This window comes from Camarhynchus parvulus, chromosome Z, assembly GCF_901933205.1.
Source record: "Camarhynchus parvulus chromosome Z, STF_HiC, whole genome shotgun sequence".
NCBI lineage: Eukaryota > Metazoa > Chordata > Aves > Passeriformes > Thraupidae > Camarhynchus > Camarhynchus parvulus.
The window spans coordinates 62,436,468-62,457,383 of NC_044601.1; the positions used below are offsets into that span (position 1 = coordinate 62,436,468).

A 20,916-nucleotide genomic window follows, 5' to 3' on the forward strand; every position below is an offset into this window, starting at 1 on the left:
AAGGACTCTGGAGCAGCTAGTTTTTGTAGGTAGTTTTTTTCATCCATCCTCTCAGTTAAAAACAAAGGGGGTCAAAAGGGCCAGTTGTATTTGGAGAATCAGCAGGTGATTATAGGCCTTGTGCCACAGCAGGGGATTTCACTTCTTAGACCAGGGGACTCTTTGAGAAACCTGGTCTTCTGGGGACTGATGTGTTCCATCTGTCAGGGAAGGGGGATGAGCGTCTTTGGTCATCCTGGCTTCATAAAGGGCAAGTTGTGCGTGACCAATCTGGTGTCCTTCTGTGATGGAGTGATCATAACAATCAACAAGGAGGGGCTGGCATCATCTGTCTGGACTTCTGTAAGGCCTTTGACATGGTCACACATGACATCCTTATCTCTACATTGGAGAGAGAGGGATTTGAAAGGTGAACCTTTTTGGTGGATAAAGAGTTGGCTTCATCCAGTTAGTTGGATGCATCCAGTTAGTTGTGGCCAATGGTTCTATGTCCAGATGGAACCTGGTGACAGGTCATGTCCCTCAGGGCTCTATCTTGGAATGTTGCTCTTAAATTAATATCTTTATCACTGACAGAGTGAGATTGAGTGCACCCTCAGCAAATTTGCAGATGATACTAAGCTGAGAAGTGCAGTTGACACACCTGAAGGATGGGATGTCATCTGAAGGGACCTGGACAAGCTTGAGGAGTGGGCCCAGAGGAATCTCATGAGGTTTAGCAAGATGAAGTTCAAGATGGTGCACTCAGGTCAGAGCAATCCCAGGCATAAATACAGACTGGGGACAAGAACTCCTTGAGAGCAGCCCTGCAGAGAAGGACCTTGGACTTCATACAGATGAAAAGCTGTCTGGAGCTGGCAATGTGTGTTTGCAGCCTAGGGCTTGTGGGGCTGGTGAGGAAATTTGAAGGTCAAGGGCAGCTTGGGCTGCAGTAACTGTGAAATGGTGGAGGTTGAGGTCTTTGTTACAGTGATGAGGACACACAACAAGCTCACTGCCATGGCCTTCATGGAGGAGAGCAGAGTTTGGCCTCTTCAAGAGTGCCATGGGATAGAACTCCAGAGAGAAGTGGGGCCAAGGAAAGCATGTTAATATTTAAGGATTCCTTCTTCCAAGTTTGGGAGCAGTGCATCCCAAACAAAATAAAGACAAAACTTCCCCAACTGCATGGATGAAAAGGCGCTCCTGGACAAACTCAAACACAAAAAGCCCAGAGAAGGAGGAAGCAAATAAATGTAGCCTGGGAGGAAGAGAGAGGTGAGATTGTCTGAGCAGCTAGGGTTCTGGTTGGGAATGCTAAAGTTGTATTTTTGGTGATAAAAGGAAGACAAGGGAAAATTTGGGCCCTCTCTGTAAGAAAACAGGAGACATGGCTAACTGAGACATGGAGAAGCTGGAGGCACTTAATGACTTTTTTTGCCTTGGTCTTTTCCCACAAGATTTCCAACAATATGAATTACAGAATGTAAACGCAGGGGCTGGGAGAATGAATAACCATCCACTGTAGGAGAGGATCAGGTTTGAGACTCTTTGAGGAATCAAAGTGCACATGTCCATGGGGCCTGACAAGATACATCTGTGGGTCCCCAGGGAAGTGGAAGAGGAAGTAGTAAGCCACCATCCATCATATTTGAGTTCCCACTGATGAAAAAAAGGGAAGCATAACCTCTACTCTAAAAAGGGAAGGAAGGCAGACCTGGGGAACTAGGGGTCAGGCAGTCTCACATCTGTGCCTGACAAGATCCTGGAGCAGATCGTCCTGGAAGTTAAGGGACTTGGAAAGTGTGAGATGGTAGGTGACAGACAAACTAACTCTCCCAAAAAAGAAGAGGCAGGCAACATGGTCACTGTAGACAGCAGGGTTTTTTGGTAGCTTGGTGTAAAGGTTTTCTGGCATTTATCAAGGTGGCAACTGGTTTGGAGAGCTGATCCAAAAGTGAACAAATACTGTTTCCTGGTAGTTGTTCAGTGCTCACTCACTGGAAAGTGGAAAACTGTCAGTGCATAAAAGAGCAGAGCTTATGATCAGTGGTGAGGAAGACCACAATTGTAGTAGTTCTAATTTAAATGGGTTTAAATTAAGTGGGATTGTATGCTTAGTATTTGGGTTTCTGCTGTGAATTCTGAGAGCTTTATTTGCTCACTGACTCTTTAGTCACTGTTAAAAAGCATAAAAAGTTTGTAGATACCCTGTGGGCATTCCCAGTTGTTTCGTGACTAACTTCTTTGTCTTAAAAGACTGTACCTTCTGTTTTAAGGCCATTCTTAAATTTTGACAGCTGAGAGAAGTAGCTTTCTTGGCATGAGAATTTAAGGATTTACTGGTGGTCTGGTTGTGTCAAAGAGAATATCAGCCCTTTCCACTGGCTCACCACAATGTATGAAATCCTGTGTCTGAGTTAGGTGGTATTGCAGTGGTGAACATTTCACTGTCCCATATTTTGAGTTAATTTTTTATGTGTTTTCTAACTTTGTATTTAGTAATTTGGTACTCCCTTTTGCCTTTATTAGAAAGGTTCTTTGTGTTTGTTGCTAAAGCTTAATTCCAGTTTTGACTGAAAGCATAGACACAGCATTAAGAAGTTAAAGGAATCTACTTGAAATTCAAGTTCAGAATTATCTTTCAACGTGATCTGGTATAAAAAATGCTTTGCTGGCTAGTAGTCTCAGACTGTGCATGGAACTTCAGGAGCAGCATTTTTCTTTTTGCAATTTCTAAAACTGTTGCTTATTGATGTTTTTAGTCAGTAGTTTATTGTGCCCATTATGGGAATGTACCTTACATATGCCTGGCTTGGTAAAACATCACCTTCTCTTTAGTGTGCTAAGGTTGTTCCTTGAGGCCTTTGCACTTGAGATACTGGGGTGACTTACCTCGTCTTGTAAAATCTATTTCTTCTTTCATGACAGCTGTTTCAATTATCTCTCTGTACCTTATGTCTGTCTTGCTCAAAACTGTTTCTGGTTGACTGTTTCTGTGTTTTGCAGCTCCCAGTTGGACTTGTACCTCAGGCTATCAGAAAACTGTTGATCTTGCTTCTGCACAGTTTCTGTAAATGGTGTTTAATGCTCTATTGATAGCGATTGAAAGTAATTTTATTACATGATGGCCCCTACCATATCCCCAGGTAAACTTGTGTAGCTGGTTCTACTCTTAAGAAAAGTTACTGGACAGAAAGGTAATCCAGAGTGCTCTGATTTTAGCAGAGGATAGCAGAAGAGTAGGTAGGCTGAGCAGCAAGGTTCAGTGGACAAGTTGGAGGCAGTTTGGTACAGTGGGGTTTGGGGCACTGTTGTTTGTGGCAAAAAACACATGGGCTCGCTAAAGAAGGGTGGCAAGTGCCAGGTTGCAGCAGTTGTTGCTTCTCTCATAACCTCTGTCTGCCTTCTCTCCAGCCAGTTGCAAAAAGAGAGCAAAGAAGGGAAGATTATGTAGACATAACAGAGCTGGTCAGTGTCAGACTTAAGGTATTCTGTGTTCTTATCCCAGCAAAATGCAGTGTGTTGCTGGATGGAAATCCTTCCTCTACTTTGATGCCTCTAAGAAATCTTGAAAAAGTAGTTCCCGAAACGTATTTTGTCACTAAAACAGTGAACTCAGGTAAGGGGAATAATGAATGGTGAGAGCAAGAAACAGAAAGTCATTAAAGTAGAACTTTGATAAACTGGTGTTACCATGTCCTGGAGGTACTGCTCTTGCTCAGTTTGTGTGGTCTCCTGAAAGTATGAAGTAATTCTGATCCAACTTTGAACATCCCATCATGGGTAGTTCTGATCTATGGCATCAGTGGTTTGGTGATTTAGGATTATCATTTTTGTGTGCTCTGGTAAACTTGCAGTTGCTTGGTGACTTATAATTGCCACATAATTTTATCATTAAAATAAACATGGTTTTGTTCTCTGAGTGCAGCTCTTGACCTCCTTCTGTTCTTGTAATACAAAATAACTCACTCTTCCTCAAAAAAACCTGAACAAACTGGGTAAGCCTTACATAAAACCCCGAAAAAGGTGGGGAAGGAAATCTATGCAGAAATATATTGCATATAAGAAATATTTAGTAACGTTTTTTGTAGACATTTGCTTTGTGTATTCTTGAATAGCACAAAAATTTTCATGCCTTGTTGACAATGTACCATGTGCAAAAATTAAGCTATTAATTGTATCAAGAAGCTCATGAACTGAGGCTGGTAATCAAAATTTGAGAAAACAAATACTTGTTTTTGTTAAAATAAATGAATATTTTAGTGGATGATAACAAGGAAGATGAGTTATTTGATTTAGGTATTTTCCTGTCAGTAACTGTGATGAAGGGTGAGGCAGAAGGAATGCGTGATCAGAGACTGGCAAAAGCACAGGAGGGTGGACAGGTGGTCAGAGTCAGAAAAGGAAACAAATGGAGTATTTCAACTTCTTCCTCACAGATAAGAAGTGACAGAGAATTGCTTGGGAGATCAGGATACTCAGGGAGGCTGGGATTTTAGAGCATCTTAGGCAAGAATGAAACAATACAGACAAAAATTTGAACAATGTCTAATAAGTTGGCAATAGCAGTGTTTGGGATGAGTCTTTAGGTAATTTCTTTTAATGGCGCTTGGAGCTACTTCATGAGACACAGAAAAGATGGCAGACAATTGAAGGTCCTACTGAAATGTTGGGTCTTAGATGAACCAAGGCTTATTTGAGTGTGTTAGGGAAGCAAATTTGGTGTGAGAATTTGGGAAGTAAATTATATTTAACTTCAACTATGGTAGTTTTGTTCAACTGTGGCTTTCTTTAATGTGACAGACTAGTGACTGGTGGCTCCTCTGCTGTTGCTGTTAAATGGTGTTTTCTCTCCTAGGGTTTGGACGTGGCAGAGGGAGAGGAGCGGGGAGGTTTTCAGCCCAAGGCATGGGGTAAGAAACATGCAGAACACAGATTTTGGCAAGGGTCAAACACAGTGGCAATATTTATTGACAATGTTGCCACTGTATGTATGGATATTGCTGTATGTTTGAAACCAATATAGATGCAAAAATTGAAAAATCTCTTAGGTGATGATTAGAATATTTTTGTCTTAAACTAGTGCTTCTAACTAGGCACACCTGTAGAATCCTAATGTATGTCTATTCAGTGTTAGTATCTCAAACTTGGAGAGCCATCCATACCCGCTGTCAGTAGCAGCCACATGGTGCCTTGGAGTCTGAAAGTTGTGTGCTACATATAGTCTTAGGTAAATTTTAAACCAGATTTATTTCAGTGTAATGTAGAACGTGCAGTGACCATATTTAAAACTTGGAAAGTGGCAATTCTAAACTTTGTTCTGTTTTTGAGGTTTCATGCTTTAGCTGTTTGGACTCATATGACCTTAAAACAGAGTCAGAAGAAGTTACTCAGCAGCTTAAAAATTTGCTCTCATTTTTGTTGGAATAACTTGGCTTATAGAAATGTAGTCTCCACTCCTTTCACTCAGTGTTTGCCTTTAATGACACTTCATGCAACATCAGTAATGTCATGATGAACAGGAGTCATGTTCTGCTTCTCTAATAATTCTTCTTGTTCATACTTGCAGATGATGAACTGAAAAGAGGTTTTTCTTCAATAATGCTTTTTCACCTTTTAGCTACATCTGTGCATTTTTGGCATTAGCGTCAGCAGAGCACTTTCAAATAATCTTACTGTGCTCTGAAAGGACATGATACTGATCACTTATCAGTCAGCCACCTGCTGGAAAACTTACCTGTTGAGAGAGTCTTGTTGTTGTGTGTATAAACTGATGCTTTATAACACTGGGAGGAATTGGGAGGCTGTTAAGTGTTTTTTCAGGAATTTATTTGGTTCAGTGTCTCTACAGGAATTTTGTTTACCAGTCTCTTCACTTTTTTGTCTTACTCTCTTTTCTCCCTTTTTATCTCTGTCTGCTCATAGAAGAATTTTTTTTAAGTAAAAGCTGTCAAGATAACTTATGTGGAAATCAAGATGTTAAGTCTAATACAACTTCAGCTAAAAATTATGACACTTATGCTCTCTGAATGACCCATGTGTTCTCTTCCATTTCTTAACTTTCAAAACTCTAGGACATTTAATCCTGCAGACTATACGGAGTCTTCTGCCACTGATGGCTTTGGGACAAAGTCAGAGATCTGGGAGACTGGTCAGAATGATGCAGATGATGGAACTGGTAAGATGCTTCAAGAAGTGGAAGGATTGGAATGAAGACCTGTAGCATATTGCAGCTAAAATAACCATTCTGTTAGTGTTCACTTCTGAAAATTTGTGTACATCTTTTGTGACACAGATACTAGATGATTTTTAAGTTTAGCTCTGCTGATGTGCAGAGCCTGTGTCTCTCTGGTGAGAATGAAGGGAGGCATTTTGCAATTCTTTTGTTATAGTACTAGTAAACCCTTGGGGGACAAAGGAATTTGAAGAGTCACTGGAAGAACCTTGTATATAAAGAAGTGTTTAGATATCTTAATCCTGCTTAAGATCTCACTGAATATAGTTAAGCAGCATAAGTCCTCCTAGAATTGATTGGTCCACAGGCTTTAGGCCTATCATGTGAATATCTAAGAAGAAAAGGAAAAGAAAAAGTTTACAAGTATGATTCACTCAGTGACACTGGGATGGCTTTGGAAGCCCCATCTGCACAATGCAGAAATGTAAGGATGTGAGTCTCTGGATGGAGGAGAGTTCCAAGATCTGCGACTTCTGAAGACAAAAATTATTAACTAAAGCACGAGTAGGCACTTGAATTGAAGCCAGAAAGCCATTGACCTGTCTGAAGATCAAGGCAGATGTCTGTTTCTGTATGAAGTTTCAAGTGAGAAGTACACACTTGCAGCTAAAGGCAAGAGACTGACATAGTTTGGAGAGGAACCATTTGGCAATGGTCTCATGGCGATTCAGAAATGAGGGTGGCCTGCTTATCTGTGATGGGAAAAACAGGATACCTTGCTGTTTCCTGTGTTCTGTGATAGAAGATGAAGGCAAAGTAAACCATGTGTTAGAATGGAGAAAGTCATGTATGTTTTTGTCCTCACTTGGGAGCCATTGAGTGCATTTCTTTTTAACTGCAGCAATGGGTAGCTCTTCTGATCTCTTCGTTGGTAAAGCCTACTCAGGTGATTTTTTTGTCAACTCCTGTGCCAAGTGTGGAAGCTGATCCTGAAGGGCACAGTGTGCTCTGTTGAGCTCTGCTGTGATCCACTTGAGATGCAGCTTTCTAAACGTCTTACAAGCCATTTTCCACTTAACTAGAGAACACAACAACAGGCTCAAAGTTTAGGGAGGCTTATTAAGCAGCTGTCTTGTCACTCTGATTGCCTTCTCAACCAGTGTGGAAGAGCGGCTTTGAGTATATTAGTGGTTGTTAATGGGAGCATTCTTGCCAAATAGTATCTCTCTAAGGAATTACTTCTTAAATTATTTGGTGCTGTAGCACAAACAGAAATACACCTTTTGTTTTCACTCACATTAGTTTTTCAAATAAGAGGATACCTAATGTCTTGAAAATTCCTTTGGAGATTCTTACGTTTTTGTTTGCTACCTGTTAGCAAGGGGCAGGATATGTTCTCACAAGCATTGCAGAAGCTATAAGGTTAACTAAGTAAAGAAACATCTGCAAGAAAGGTACTAGGAGATTGGACCAGAGGTAGAGAATCACTGGTTTGTTACTACTGATTGCAGGTGTGAGGATATAGCTTACATATGACTTGTGCTCTACTTCCAAAATGAGCTCAGGTGTTCTTGAGACCCTCCCTGCTAACTCAGAGTAGCCCCCATAGCCCCCATGTGACTCTGTTACAGCAGCCTCTGTCCTTGTAGGCAGAGGCAGAGCCTCCTTGTCCTTCTTACTCAGTGTTAAGTAATGGAAGAAATCTGCCTAGGAGTAAGAGTAGTTTGGTGTGGGTTAACAGTATGAATGTGTCATCATGAGAGGTGTGCTGCTGACAGCGTGGTGGAAATTCAGAGTTTTGACGTCTGGAATTTCTGTTTGGATGTCAAGCGCATTTTTGCTGTTCACGTCACCAACAGCCGCACTGGACTTCAGTAACACAGCTTAAGGCATGCATGGAAATTTGGGAAGCATTGTAGGAAGAAGATGTGAGAAAGTATTTCTGAATTTTCACTGGCCTTGTCAGATGAATGAATCTTTGAGGTATGAATGAGTGGGTGTCATTGTGAGGGAGTTCCTGCAAAATTACTTGGTTGGCAGAAAATTAAAGTAAACTAGGTAAATGTGAAAGTTCTTGTTGGGTGTTAAGTACCTTTTTGTTGCTAATCTTAATTTATTTTCAAATGAAAAAGGTACAATAAGTGACAAAACAGCAATGTCTCTCTAAAGAATGCTTTCTTTTATGGTGTTGTAGACAAGCTCTAGGAATGACTGAAAGAAGTGTCTGGGCCAAAAGCAATCACTTCAGAAAGAACAGGCTTTAAAATTGAATCAATAGTTGTCCAAGTGGGTAGCACTTTCAGCCTTTTGATGGAAAGCATCTTGAGGGTTTTTAGAGGAATCTGCAGCTGGGGTGGTAATTTTACAGCAGAAGAGACTGCTGGGAAGGAACATGGAAGCAGGGCTGGTGGGGGACAGTGTCAGACAAGGTATGGGGCTGCAAGTAGGTTGCATAAAGTTAAGCATGAATTGACTTGTTAATCCCAAATATTAATTTTCAGGTTCCCCCTCCTAAATTCACATGATGTTTTGTTAATTACAAATCAATGACCCAGTTAAGTTCCCAGTTGACTCCCCAGTTAAGATGGGGTGTCAACTAAAGTTTTGAATGTGGGAACTATATGTGTATGCAAAACTATAAAGCTTGCAGTGGGCTCTATAGATGTCAGGTAAGAGTTTATACAGGAAGGAAATTGCTCTCTTTATTCCTCATTACCCAGTCCCATTTCTTATTTAATCTCAAAAGAGGGTAAAAAATATTAGCTCATGCTATCTACTTGGAAAACTAGTGTCTTTCATCTGTAGTTACATTAAAGAGGCTGTAACTGGGTAACTGCCTAGAGAAATAAGAGATCTTTGCTTACCAAAATATTTTCTGGAGACATTATACCAACAAAAACTCTTTGTGACATTCTGAGTTATGTACTAAGCATTTCTTTCTTTAGCCACTGCTGGGGAAATTAGTATTTTCATAAAAAATAAATACTGTATTTGTTTCCAAAATGTAGTTTCTGTCATGCTCTAGAACCTCATGCCCTGAATTATTGCAAATGCCAGAGGCCTCATAATAACTTGAATAGACTAAGTGCACCATTGTGTAATCCAGTAGAAAAGCTTGCTGGTTCTGTGAAGGTAAAATTCAGTGTTGGCTGAAATACAGACTGAAGGGCAAGTCTTCAATAGTTCATAACATTATATCTAATTGTATTCCAAATAATACAACATCAATTTTCCTGCATCCTAACTTATATAGAAATAATATACAGATGAAAGGCAAAGAGAAGGGACAGATGAAGAGAAACAAAATTACTAGTCCTCCTCCAAAATAAAAATAAACTCGAGCAGCATAATTTCTCTCAGGGTTTTTGTAATGAACAGGGCAGTGGGAGCAAATGAGTGCAAATCACAGCAGTTCTTAAACATAAATTGTATTGGAGGTGCTCACTTCTCAAAGTTTGTTGTGAAAATGGCCTTGTGTTCTGGTAATTTACTCATGTCACTGCTTTGATAGAGTTTCATAAGTTTCATGGAAGACTTCCTTTGTTACCTTAGTTATGAACAGCCTTAAATTACTCTGAAACTGAAGAATAACTAGAAATAAGAAATAAATTAAAGAGTAACTTTCAAGAGGGACAGTTGTGTTCCTTGGAAGGTACAAGGAAGTTGGTGTTTGGGTTTTTGTTTTCTGGGGGTCTTGTGTTTAGTTTGTTTTTTCAATATCTGCTGTAAAAGTCAGAAGGAACATTTCAAGGAAACCTTCAAGTCTTTCTAGAATGCAAATCCAGAAGGAAAGAACTAGTACATAACTTTGGCATAGACCAAGTTCAATATATTTTGGGGCTAATATCAATGATTATTCAAAGAAATGGTAAAAAATTAAGGAGTGTGACAGGGAGAGAGGATAGTTGGAGGAACATAGCTGAAGACTCATCAAAAGATGTATTCTGTTTTTATTGGCTTGATAACTTTCTAAACTGAACTTCTTACAAAGACAAAGAGGAACGGGTCACAAATAACCACCTAGGTTGAAGGTTGTATAATAAGGATCTTAGAAAACGCAAAACATAATTTTGATGGAAAACAGAAAACTCTTGAATTGTAATGCTTTGCAAAGCTTGGGGGAAAGATTGGGAAGAGGATGCATGAGTTACAGTAATGCCACGGTGGATTTTGGACTAAAAAGAAATTGATGGGCCTGTGGCAAGATCTGATGTAGATCAGATCAATAGGAGGAAGACATTCAGAAACTGAATTTTGTGCAGAGAAGAGTACTAAAATAACTGAGAGTGGAATGATTGAGTTGGGAAGGGAGAGTGTTAGTAAATGACACTAATAAACTTGGCGGCTTGGATAAACTAATAAAAGGGTGAGAGGCTGTACACAGTATTTAAAAGAGTAAACCCTCCTATATAACTAGCTTTATAGGAGGGAACAACAGACAGTTGTTTAAATTTAATGTGAGGAAAACATCACAAGTATTATTTTGAGTAGGTTTGGTCTCCCAAAGGTGGTGGAAAATACACAAGAGTCTGACTTGATGTACCTGAGCTCTTCTAGTTTATTTTATCAGACTCCGAGCTCTGTTTCAGTGTTCTGGTGTCAGTGCAAAGCTTGTCTTCTAGAGACAGGCCTTGGCACTGGCTTATGGGAGATAAATACAAGCAGGGCAAATACTTTGATTTCTTCTTCAAAGAAGAAATACTGGGGGAAGGGATTCTGTGCTGGTCAGGGGAAGGGAAAGAATATCAACTGTTCCTCTAAAAACTGCTGCTCATTGGGCTTTTCCTCCTTTTCAAAATTTCTGTAGAAATGTGTGGATTACTCTAGAAATTTGAGGCATTGTAGTAGTTTTGCTATAGGGTGTGGTTATTCATAAAAACATCATCCCTGGGTAGGAGCCATTTAATAAAATGTGAGCATGAGATGTTTCAGGCAACTCTGTATTGCTCCACAGAGCCCACACAGAGCGGATGTTACCTTGCTCAGGACCTGCCAAATAATTTTGGATTCCAAGGTATAGTTCCCCTCTCTTCCCCCCACTGTGTAACCTTCACAGTCAGCCCATTTGCCTGATAAGACTGGCGCCTCTCAACCCTCCTCTGCCAAAACTCGCTGTGGTGTTGTGGGGTACGAGAGGAAGCACCAATGCAGTTCTGGCATTAGTACCAGCTGGCTTTGATGCTGTTTTTGGGGGGCTTGTTTCTGAATTAATGTGTCTCAGACCAGTTCCTGGTTAAATGAAAGGAGATTATTGAAGCAGCAGTCTCTTTGCTTTGTACTTGATGCAGGGTGGTGGCAGTGCTACCTTTGGTGCTGGTGTTTTCTTTGCTTGTGGTTGCACAGTTTACGCAAAGGCTCTGGTTGTTGTTGGAATAACCTTCACTGTACTGCTGCCGGTGGTCAAGGCCTTCAGTCCCTTTATTGCTCTTGCATGTCTGTACCTGCTGTTTCCTATGGGAAAGGGTTTGGTTTTTGCATCCATAGGATTGGTTTCTGTGGTTTTCCTATTTCTGCATGCTTCACTGTGCTCCAGAGTTTGCCAAATCCAGTCTGCCACAAGTTCCAGGAAGCATTTTTTAGCTACAGTGGAAATTTAAAGATTGTCCTGCTACCATCATAAGAATTGTTTGTGTTCTAAAATAAGTTGCTCTGTCAGGGGAAGGAATTGGAGTTGTGCTACTCTGATGAGTGAATTAACACGTTGGAAAGTAGTCTTCACAGGCATAGCTTGGGTCTTGAAATTGAATATGTTGAAAGTAGGATTGTAGGTCTTGGAGCAGGTGTTGGTGGTTGTGTTTTGTTCTGTATGAATTTGTGTGTGAAACTGAAGGATCCTGTGGGAGCGTTGACTAACCTCTCACTGCCGTTGGACCCACAGAAGGAAGTTCTTCCAATGTTTGGGATTAATCACTGGGTACAGATGTGCGTTCATGCAAATTGAGTCCAGTACCATAGTGGCAAAGAAATTCCTGAAATCAGAAATCAGGGGCAGGGGAAAGGAGTGGTGGTGTTTCCCTCCCAGAATTTTAATTCTGCAGACCAGTTTCCTAGAGCTTACAACCATGTTTCCAAATATGTTTCCAACCTCCATCTCCTTGCTTTGTGTTCCACTGATAATGAAAACAGGATTGCTTGTAAAGCAGGATTGAAACACAGTGTTGTGCCTTTAACTTGTACCTGTTTTCTTTCTTTCCCCTATGATAATAGGAGCATGGAAGAACTCAATAGAAGAATGGACAGCAGAAGACTGGAATGAAGATGTAAGTGCAACTGGCTGGATATACCAATTGATTATTTATTCTCTTCAGGGTTTGTATTGTTTTCAGAAACTAAATATTTGAAGTAATCCATTATTTCAAGTTTATTTTCAGTAGAGTGAAAATAAGTCATCCCTTTTGCCTCCTCCTGCAAGGTGGAATGTCCTGGAAATGTGTGAATGCTTCATATAACTCATATGGAAACTCCATCCTTACCTAATGATAGGGATGTATCTTTCAGAGAGAATTTAAAGAAATTCCTAAATTCCTAGGTTTTCTGTATCAGTTAATGTCATCAAAAGCTGACATATTTTAAACCTCTCTTTAGTTTCCTGAGTGTGTGCTAGAGGTGGACTAAGAATGGTGGAAGTCTATGAGCTGTTCTCACCCCTGTTTGATGCTGGTACAATACAGCGTTTGTTGTAAGGGAGGGGTGTTGAGCAATGCAGACTACGGATAGAATTTGTTTTAATTAATTACTAGAGCTGAATAATTTGCAAATTAATTTTGAAATCTATAGCCCATTGTTAATTTTTATTAATTTTGGATCCTGGAAAAATCCCTATAACCTAGGAGAAAGTTATTTGTCTGCTAATATTCAGAAAGAGTGAATGAAATGTCAAGATGCAGATACATTAGCCCAAAACATGCGGGGAAAAAAAAAAAAGGGAAAAATATGTTATACCTTTTGTTCTAAAAATAATTGCATTCTATCGCAAAACATTTTAGTGTATTGAAATCTGCCTTGAAAATTTTGGCAGATCTGTTACAGAAGGACCCTTATTGAATGTGGGCTTTTGTGGGAAGGCTATTAGTCCTCCCAGTCTGAGGCCAGATGCCATCTAGTGCCGTGATCAATGATTGGGAAGTAAAACTAAAGTAATTGCTTAATGAAATGCTTGTAAAATACAAAATATATTGGAATTGCCTTTGAAAGTGAGCCAGTCATGTGGTGAGATTTGGACCTCTGCAAGATTTGAACTGTTCCAATGAAAAATACTTTAATATAGCCAAGTATCCATTTGTTTTATAGGAATAAAGACACACCTTCAGAACAAGGGCTTGGTGTCTGGAAAGCAGCAACTCAAAAGTTTCCAGGATTGTAGTGGATGATGAAAAAAGAACAGCTCAGCGTGAGCTGACGCTGTATTAAAAAAGCTCCTATTGTAGTATTTTTGCCTGTTGGCACTCTTCCCCATCTCTTAGTCATTGTTGAGTTATGTTTCTGTATGTGAATGCTCCTGAACTTGATTCTTAAGTACCAAGAATCCAATTAAGTACCAAATCCAATTTCTCATTACTTTTACAGATGAAAAATTTGGTATAATAGCTGAAAAGATCTAATCAAAGATCCTTGAGAAGGCAGATTTTAGTTTAGGGAATCTGAAAGGATTACTTTAGAAGCATATGATGGACTCTGGTTTTAGTCTCGCAGAGGTGTAGTATGAACCTGTGTCTGGAAAATGGATCCATGCATTTAAGTGTGTTAACAAGCTGTTTTAGTGGCATGACTATTGATTAAAAGAACCAAGGAAGCTAATAAATGTACTGTCTGCAGGGAAAGACCAGGTGTTTTTCTAAAGAATATTTCTGTTTAAATGTGCTGTTCTCTAGTCAGATACAAGTTATGAGCAAGTGAGTGAAATTTAACATTGTTTGACCCAAGAAGAATTAGGTCTTTGTGACCTAATAGTCCTGTCTGGTCCTTATCTTTTGCAGTGAGTATTAAGCAAGTATAATAGGTTGTCAAGGTGCTGTTAAATAGAATGGAAAGTGCTTGCAGTGAAAATAGGAGGTTGTGATTTTGTTAAAGGGATATTCAGGGTATTAACAATGAAGGATTAGACAAATATTGAGGTACTTTAGGTGGCTCTGGGTTTTGCTCTTAAAAGAAAGTAAAGTTTAACTACAGCAACTATTCCAAAGGAAAGAAATACAAAATAGAATAAATACAAAAAAAATAGAATAAATACAAATTGCTGGAAAGTGGGTAATGGCAAACATTTTCTGTTTTTATTTGAAACCACAGCAACACTTATTTTCAAAAAAGGAAAGAAAAAAAAAGAGTGTTTTGTTGGAAGTGGTTTCTTTACCTGGAAGCAGCATGAGAAGTTGTTTTAATTTCTTTAGCCTCACTACATCATACCAAAACAGTAATAAGCTTTTTTTTAATTTCTGATTTGTTGATGTTGAGTTTCTGTGAGGATGCTGGAGTATATTTTCCTCTTCTCACCATTCCTGTACTCCTTTAGGAGCTGATAGCTAGTTGTCAAGTGCATTGTCTGTTTGGTGACTGGAGAATGATTTTATCATAGGAACAGGAGCTGGGAAGCATGGGCATTTCACTGCAGATGGAGGACATACCCCTGTGAGGCCAACACCGACAAATGGCTCACAATCATTTGTTCAGTTCTGGGAAAATGCCAGAGCCTCAGTGAAAGATTTGTGAGTGTAGTGTGCAGCAAGCATAATGGCTTGATTGGGAGCTGAAAATACTACTTCTGGGAAATACTAAATACATCTTGTAATAAAACTTTTCAGCTGCCACAGCACGAAATATGTGTTTTGATGAATGCCATAATCCATGCAGAGTACTGAATTTAGTGCTTGATTGGACCTTTTGGCAGTGAATTTGCCACAGGTCGTAGTGTAAATCTCAATGTAACTGAGCTGGTAGCTGGAGACTTCTGTTTGCATGCTGGTTCATCTATAGAGAGCATTTATTCTCTCACACATCAAGCATGCATTTGCATTGTCACAAACATCCTCAGTCTCCTTAATTTGCTGAATTTTTGGGGTTTATCAGTGTTTGTCCATGGTTAGTCTTTTCCTTGGTTATGTGAGTGTAAGAAACTGTTGACATTACAAAGAATTTAATATTTAACCAAGGGATTGCAGACCATAGAGTGCTGCTTGTGCCATTAGCTGACCTCCTTGTGCCATGTAATGCAGGAATATCATAATACCCCAGAAAGTACAGTACACATTGCTCTAAAATAAAACACATCATTCAGAAAGTGGTGGACAATAGAGGAACAGCCTTTTTAACTGACATGTACTTAAGTGGAATGTTCTTTCTTTGTTTTGGTCAGTACACAGAGTTGTGGGCTGTCAGCATTCATCTCAGAACAAGTGATCCAGAAATGAGGGATTAAAGTGCATTGTGTTGGCAGCAAGGGAAGGGTAAGAAATGGAGGGAGGAACTGTGTTAGGACTGATTTCTTCATGGTCTCATGTGCTCCTTGCAAGAGGGTGCTGGGAGAGTATGTGAGATATCTCTACTCTGCCTCTGAGTGGTGATTTGCTCCCAGTCAGCTCTTTTGTGCCCTTCTTAAATCAAGGAGACCCCTATCAGATGTCCATGTTCAGGAATCACATGGTCTCAGGAGAGCTGCCTGTGGGATGGCAAGTGAAATCGGCTCATGTCTGTGATGTCCTTTAAACTGCTAGAAATGTATGCAGTTAAAAATGCATAATTCCTAGAAGAGCTGTATCAAATGGCACATTTGAAAGGTGTTCTTTGAATAGATCAGTTATTCTTCAGTCAAAGACAAGACTACTAAAGGAATTAAGGATGATTTTGTGAAAAGTAAATTTAAAATACAAACATTGTACGTGCCTAGCTTTGCCTTGGTAAACCTAACCTGTAGTGGCTTAAGATCAATTCTGGTTTGCAAGTATTCCTGTCAATAGAAACAAATTAGCCCTTGGAAATTGTAGCTGTTCAACTACTACTTTTTAAACAAGAAAAAGTATTAAAAAATCCAACCACGTGGCAAAAAACAACCTCTTCTTTCCCCCGAAAGTCCCAACCAGCTCCACTTCCGCAGGTACCCGTGCGAGTATCTCTCTGTATTGTAACAGCATGGTGAAAACAGTGCAGCTTTCCTCTGTGGGTGGTCTGACTTGTTACATGAGTGTCAGCATGGCTCTCATTTTATTACAGTTTCCCAGCTCCTGCTCTCAGAGCGCTCAGTTGAAGACGTTATTGCCTCTCTTAACCGAGCTGCCAAGAGGGAAACTTGAATGCTGGTTCACTAAACTTACCTGTACTTACCTGCATCTGCTGGTGGTGGGAGCTGAAATGTCAGATGCAAAGATACATGGAATGAGTGGGAGCAGTGCAATATGTTAGCCTTGTGCAATAAGATTTGTCAGAGTTGCTCTGTAGTGTCATAAATTGTCTGCACGTTGATGGTAGAATGGCTGTCACATTAATTACTTTCTACTGGTGTATTTCAGTTAAACTCTTTCCCAAGCTGATGTAGTTACATTAGTGTACAGTTCTGTGCTGGTGCGTGTTGTCAGGAGGTCAAATTTCCTAACCCAGCCCTCTAATTAAATAGGTACTTGATTCTGTGGAGAAGATTTTACTGAAGTTTAACTACGTGTTTTGTCTTTTTAAGCAAAGCTTCAGAGTAGCTGTTTGTAATGGTAGTTTGACTTTACTTTTATCTTGAAAGTGCATGACCAAAATGGAATTTCTGCAGATGTTGCAGGAGGGAAATGTGAGCATATGAAATTCTTCCCGCATCTCTTTTTCAGCTTTCTGAAACAAAAGTCTTCACTGCATCTTCTGTTCCAGCTGAAAATCATGTGACTCCTGGGCAAAGGTAAGCTCTTCTTCCATGTTTTTCCTATACTTTAGAAACCTTCTCCTTGATTAGGCAATGTTAGCTTGCACACATAAAATATTGAGTAAAACCTCCATCAGAGATTGGTCAAAGTCATCTAAAAATTGAAAAAGCCCTGCTTGAAAATTGTTGTTTCTGTGAGCTCCTGAGTTATGTATTTCTGACTGTGAAAGTGGAGACAAACTTACCAAATGTGTAAGCATAGCACATCTTCTGCATCAGGACTGCTTACAGGCAGGAAGAAAAGTAGCTGGGGAGAAAAATTTTTTTGCTGTTGAGAGGGAAGCTCTGGCTTTAGTGTCCAGAAAATGGGAACGCCTGTCTTTGTAGATGCAGGAAGTGTTCAGAATGTAGCACTTTGGCAGATGTATTAAATGAAAGCTTCCATTGTCCCCTGGTGAACATCACAGTTACAAGCCTTTACTGGTGATAGGGGGTTAAGATCAAGAACCAAAAATAGGTCAGTTGCTGCCTTCCTTTGCTTGCCTTTATCTTCAAATGCCGTGCTGATGATGTTGTGGAATCAGCTGTTTCCATTAGCTTCATGTTCCTGAAGAGCACATTAAAGTATAGTGAAGGCTTTGGTAGTTGGATAGCGTGAGATCTGATAACTAGATAGGCTAATGTTTCCAAATATCCTGATTCTGCTGTACTGCAGCAAAATTTTCCATATAATATGGATGTGATTTGCATGGGGCATGGTGTCACATGGTGTATAATTTATATTTATTTCTTTCTTAAAGGTAGTATATTCGTGTGGTTTTTGTTCTGTTCTTTCTGTTTCCCTCAGATTATCTTAGAAAATGTTTTAGTTCATCCACTCAATTGGAGTGGGATTTTTCTGTTTGTTGCTTAGTCACAAAAAGCTCCTTTTTCTGTCTTGTATGGTAGACAAAAAACATCTTCAAAGACTGCTAATCAGTAATAATTCTGTTGCTGGGATGGCAACTTTAGTATTACTAGTGCTTTCCCCAGTGTCACTGAAGTTTAATCACTGTTCATTCATTCCAGCCAAGTTTCACTTTGTCTTACAGCATTGATTTGGTGACACTGCTTCAAAAGCCAGTGACATCTACCCAAGAGACAGAAGGCAACTCGTTTGAGTCTCCCCAGCAGCAGACCTTTGGCCAAGCCTTAGTATTCACAAATTCTCAGCACAGCACCCAGATGGCATCAGGAACAGGCAGCTCCAGTGCTGTAAACTCTTACTCTCCTCAAAGTCTGGTAAAACTATCTTGTGCTTTCTAAATATTTTGTTTTCTAAATGTTGTTCATGAGTAAATATTTCAAGTTAAACAACTTTTCCAGTGCTGGTCATTTCATGAAGTGTTTTGGTATTTGTTGAAAAATTAAAATGAAGAATATAATTCTTCCCTTTCAGCCCCCCACCCCTCCCCTCAAAAAAAATTACTTTTTTCATTTTGCTGGTTGGTTATTTCTGCATTTACATAAAGTAGTTATATTAATTTTTGATTAGAGAGCAAATGTGTTCATTGCTTGTTGATATAGCATAAAATAATTTGTTTATACTTAAGAGTTTTAGGCCAGAAAGTGGATGTGTTATTTCCACTCACATATTCAACTACTTCTTGTGGAAGCATGCGTATTTCTGAGTAAATTTTGAGGGTGTGAGATGAGGTGTTTATTCTCTAAAAATCAGTCCAACTATTAGTAAATCTATGATATTTTAAGATGCATAGGTCCAAGTAAGTTAGTATTATTGTGATTACAGTAGTGGAAGTTTTTAGTGGTCATTTGTTAGTAAGCTAGATCTGAAAAGATTTCAGTTGCTGCCAGATAGCTGCTGTAGGCATTGACCCTATGATTGTGCTCAATTATTAGTTAAAATATTAACTCCGCTCCATCCCCTTTTCTTCTTGGTCTCTTGGTAGTCGGCAGTTCTTTGTTCTGGCTTTGGAGAGCTCAGATCTTCTAAATTGGCAAACTCTACTGGTTCCCAAATCTTGGACCAATTGAAATCACCGGGATTGGGTCAGTTTACCTCTCAACAAACCAATAGCAGTTCTGCCACCACTAGCACAGTTGCTGCATCATCCTGGGATCTAAAAACACCTAGTACTCAGTCGTCAGTCCTCAGTCAGTTTGGTAAGTGCTTTGACACAGGTTCTTCTCTCTTTCTCTTTATATTAGCCATTAATTCCTTAATGCCAATGATAGTTTAAAATTACTTTAATTAAAGACTTTTTCAAAAAATTTAATTCTAGTAATACAATTACTTGCAACATTTTAAGTGTTGTGCTTATTTGCTGGTAATAAACATCACAAGTATATAATAAACTAAGTTTTGTTAAGCTTAAGCCTATCCCTAAATGTCATTACAAGTTTAAATTTATTGAGCCTTCCAGGTAGTGACATCTTTGATGTAGTGTGCTTGAATATTTACACGGAATTTTGTTGGTGACTGTTTTTCAACAGATACTGGAAAATACTTATTTTCATTGTACCTGTGCTTCTTGTAACTGAGTGTAAAGTTGTGTACTTGTATTTTGTTTTTTCCCAAATTCTCTCTTCTAATCATTACATGAATTTTGAATGAGTACTGTGTAATTTCTTCATAATGTGCATCACGCCTCAGTGATCTTTCTGTAGCTTGCTGTGAAGGATTCGGGTTACTTGTTTTGTATATTTATAATTGTATGAATTTTTCATGTAATTGAGTAAAATTAGTTGCAACAGTGAGAATGACAGAAACTTATTTTCTGTAGTGTTGTTCCTAGCAGAATCCTCATTGTGAAGAAGATAGCTCTTGCGTCTCTCATGTGTGTGTATGTTTATGTGTAGATAAGCAGCCATTGGTAGCAATTACTATCTTTGACATGCAGAAATTAAAAAAAAAAAAAAAGAAGTACATTTTAATGCTTTCTAATGGACTTCACCAACTGAATAAAATCCCTTCACACTGGAATGCTGGAGATCTCCGTGGTGTTTGACAGTGCTTTAGGTCACCTCATGGCTTTCAACATGCAAAAACTCTGAAAGGGAAGACTGGGGAAAAAACCTGTTCATGTTCAGCATCTTTTTGATTCTCAGCTATTATGAGATGGTAGAAGACTTCCTAATTTTTTTTAATCTTCTTCTTTGCAGGGGAAGGGAATCCTAACTCATACGACCTCTAAATTGCAACAACTATTTACCCCTGGGAAGTAATCACATTATATCAGCTCAGTTAATTACAGTGAAACTTGAAGTGTTTGATTAAAATTATCTGTAACAGTTTTTGAGGACTTGTGGGTGGTAATACTGTGACTGTGTAGATAGGTTTGTTTTCACATTTTTGGAAAAAAACTAAATAATTCTTGGTCACAGCTGTTTATTTAAGGTAGAAGATGTATCAACTGTTGTCCTTATTAGTGTTAGAGTGTTAATGGTCCATGTGAAACCCTCGTGATGTCTGAAAAGACTGGCAAATGCTATAGAATCGTAACTATTAAGCATCACCCAGATTCTTGCATAAAGAGTAGAACTATAAAGAGCAGAGTTCAATGCTTTAATTTTGATATTTCCGTTTTTGGCCAGACTTTAAATCCCAGCCGGAGCCATCTCCAGTTCTGAGCCAGCTGACGCAACGACAGCAACAAATGCAGGTGGTTCCTGTTCCTCCTCCTGGGCTGGAGTCCTCCTCCTCCCAGGTAAAACTCCGAGAGCCATCACCAGTAGACACCTCTACAGCTGTTAGCAAAATATTACAGCTCCCCACTATCTCTATGGATAACCAGGCAGTGACTGTTCATCAAACCCAGCAGAAACAGATAAAACCACCAAAAAGGAGGATAACTCCAGCATCCAAGGTGGGTAATTGAGTGATAGCTTGTCATTACTAAACTTAAAAACCACAAAAACTTGTGTC

General features: G+C 39.3%; 1 protein-coding gene across 5 annotated transcripts in view; it reads left to right on the top strand.

The window, feature by feature from the left end:
* UBAP2 (ubiquitin associated protein 2) overlaps positions 1-20,916 on the top strand; it is a 91,356-nt gene that overhangs the window by 38,282 nt on the left and 32,158 nt on the right. For 3 of the 5 annotated variants that reach the window (XM_030969355.1, XM_030969357.1, XM_030969358.1), the window contains exons 7-13: positions 4,841-4,895; positions 6,057-6,160; positions 12,365-12,417; positions 16,960-17,027; positions 18,083-18,272; positions 18,941-19,154; positions 20,586-20,857. In XM_030969355.1, coding sequence (XP_030825215.1) covers positions 4,841-4,895; positions 6,057-6,160; positions 12,365-12,417; positions 16,960-17,027; positions 18,083-18,272; positions 18,941-19,154; positions 20,586-20,857 — 956 coding nt within the window. Of the gene's footprint in view, positions 1-4,840; positions 4,896-6,056; positions 6,161-11,111; positions 11,172-12,364; positions 12,418-16,959; positions 17,028-18,082; positions 18,273-18,940; positions 19,155-20,585; positions 20,858-20,916 lie in introns of all 5 variants that reach the window. The other 2 variants (XM_030969353.1, XM_030969354.1) reach the window with 1 other exon arrangement.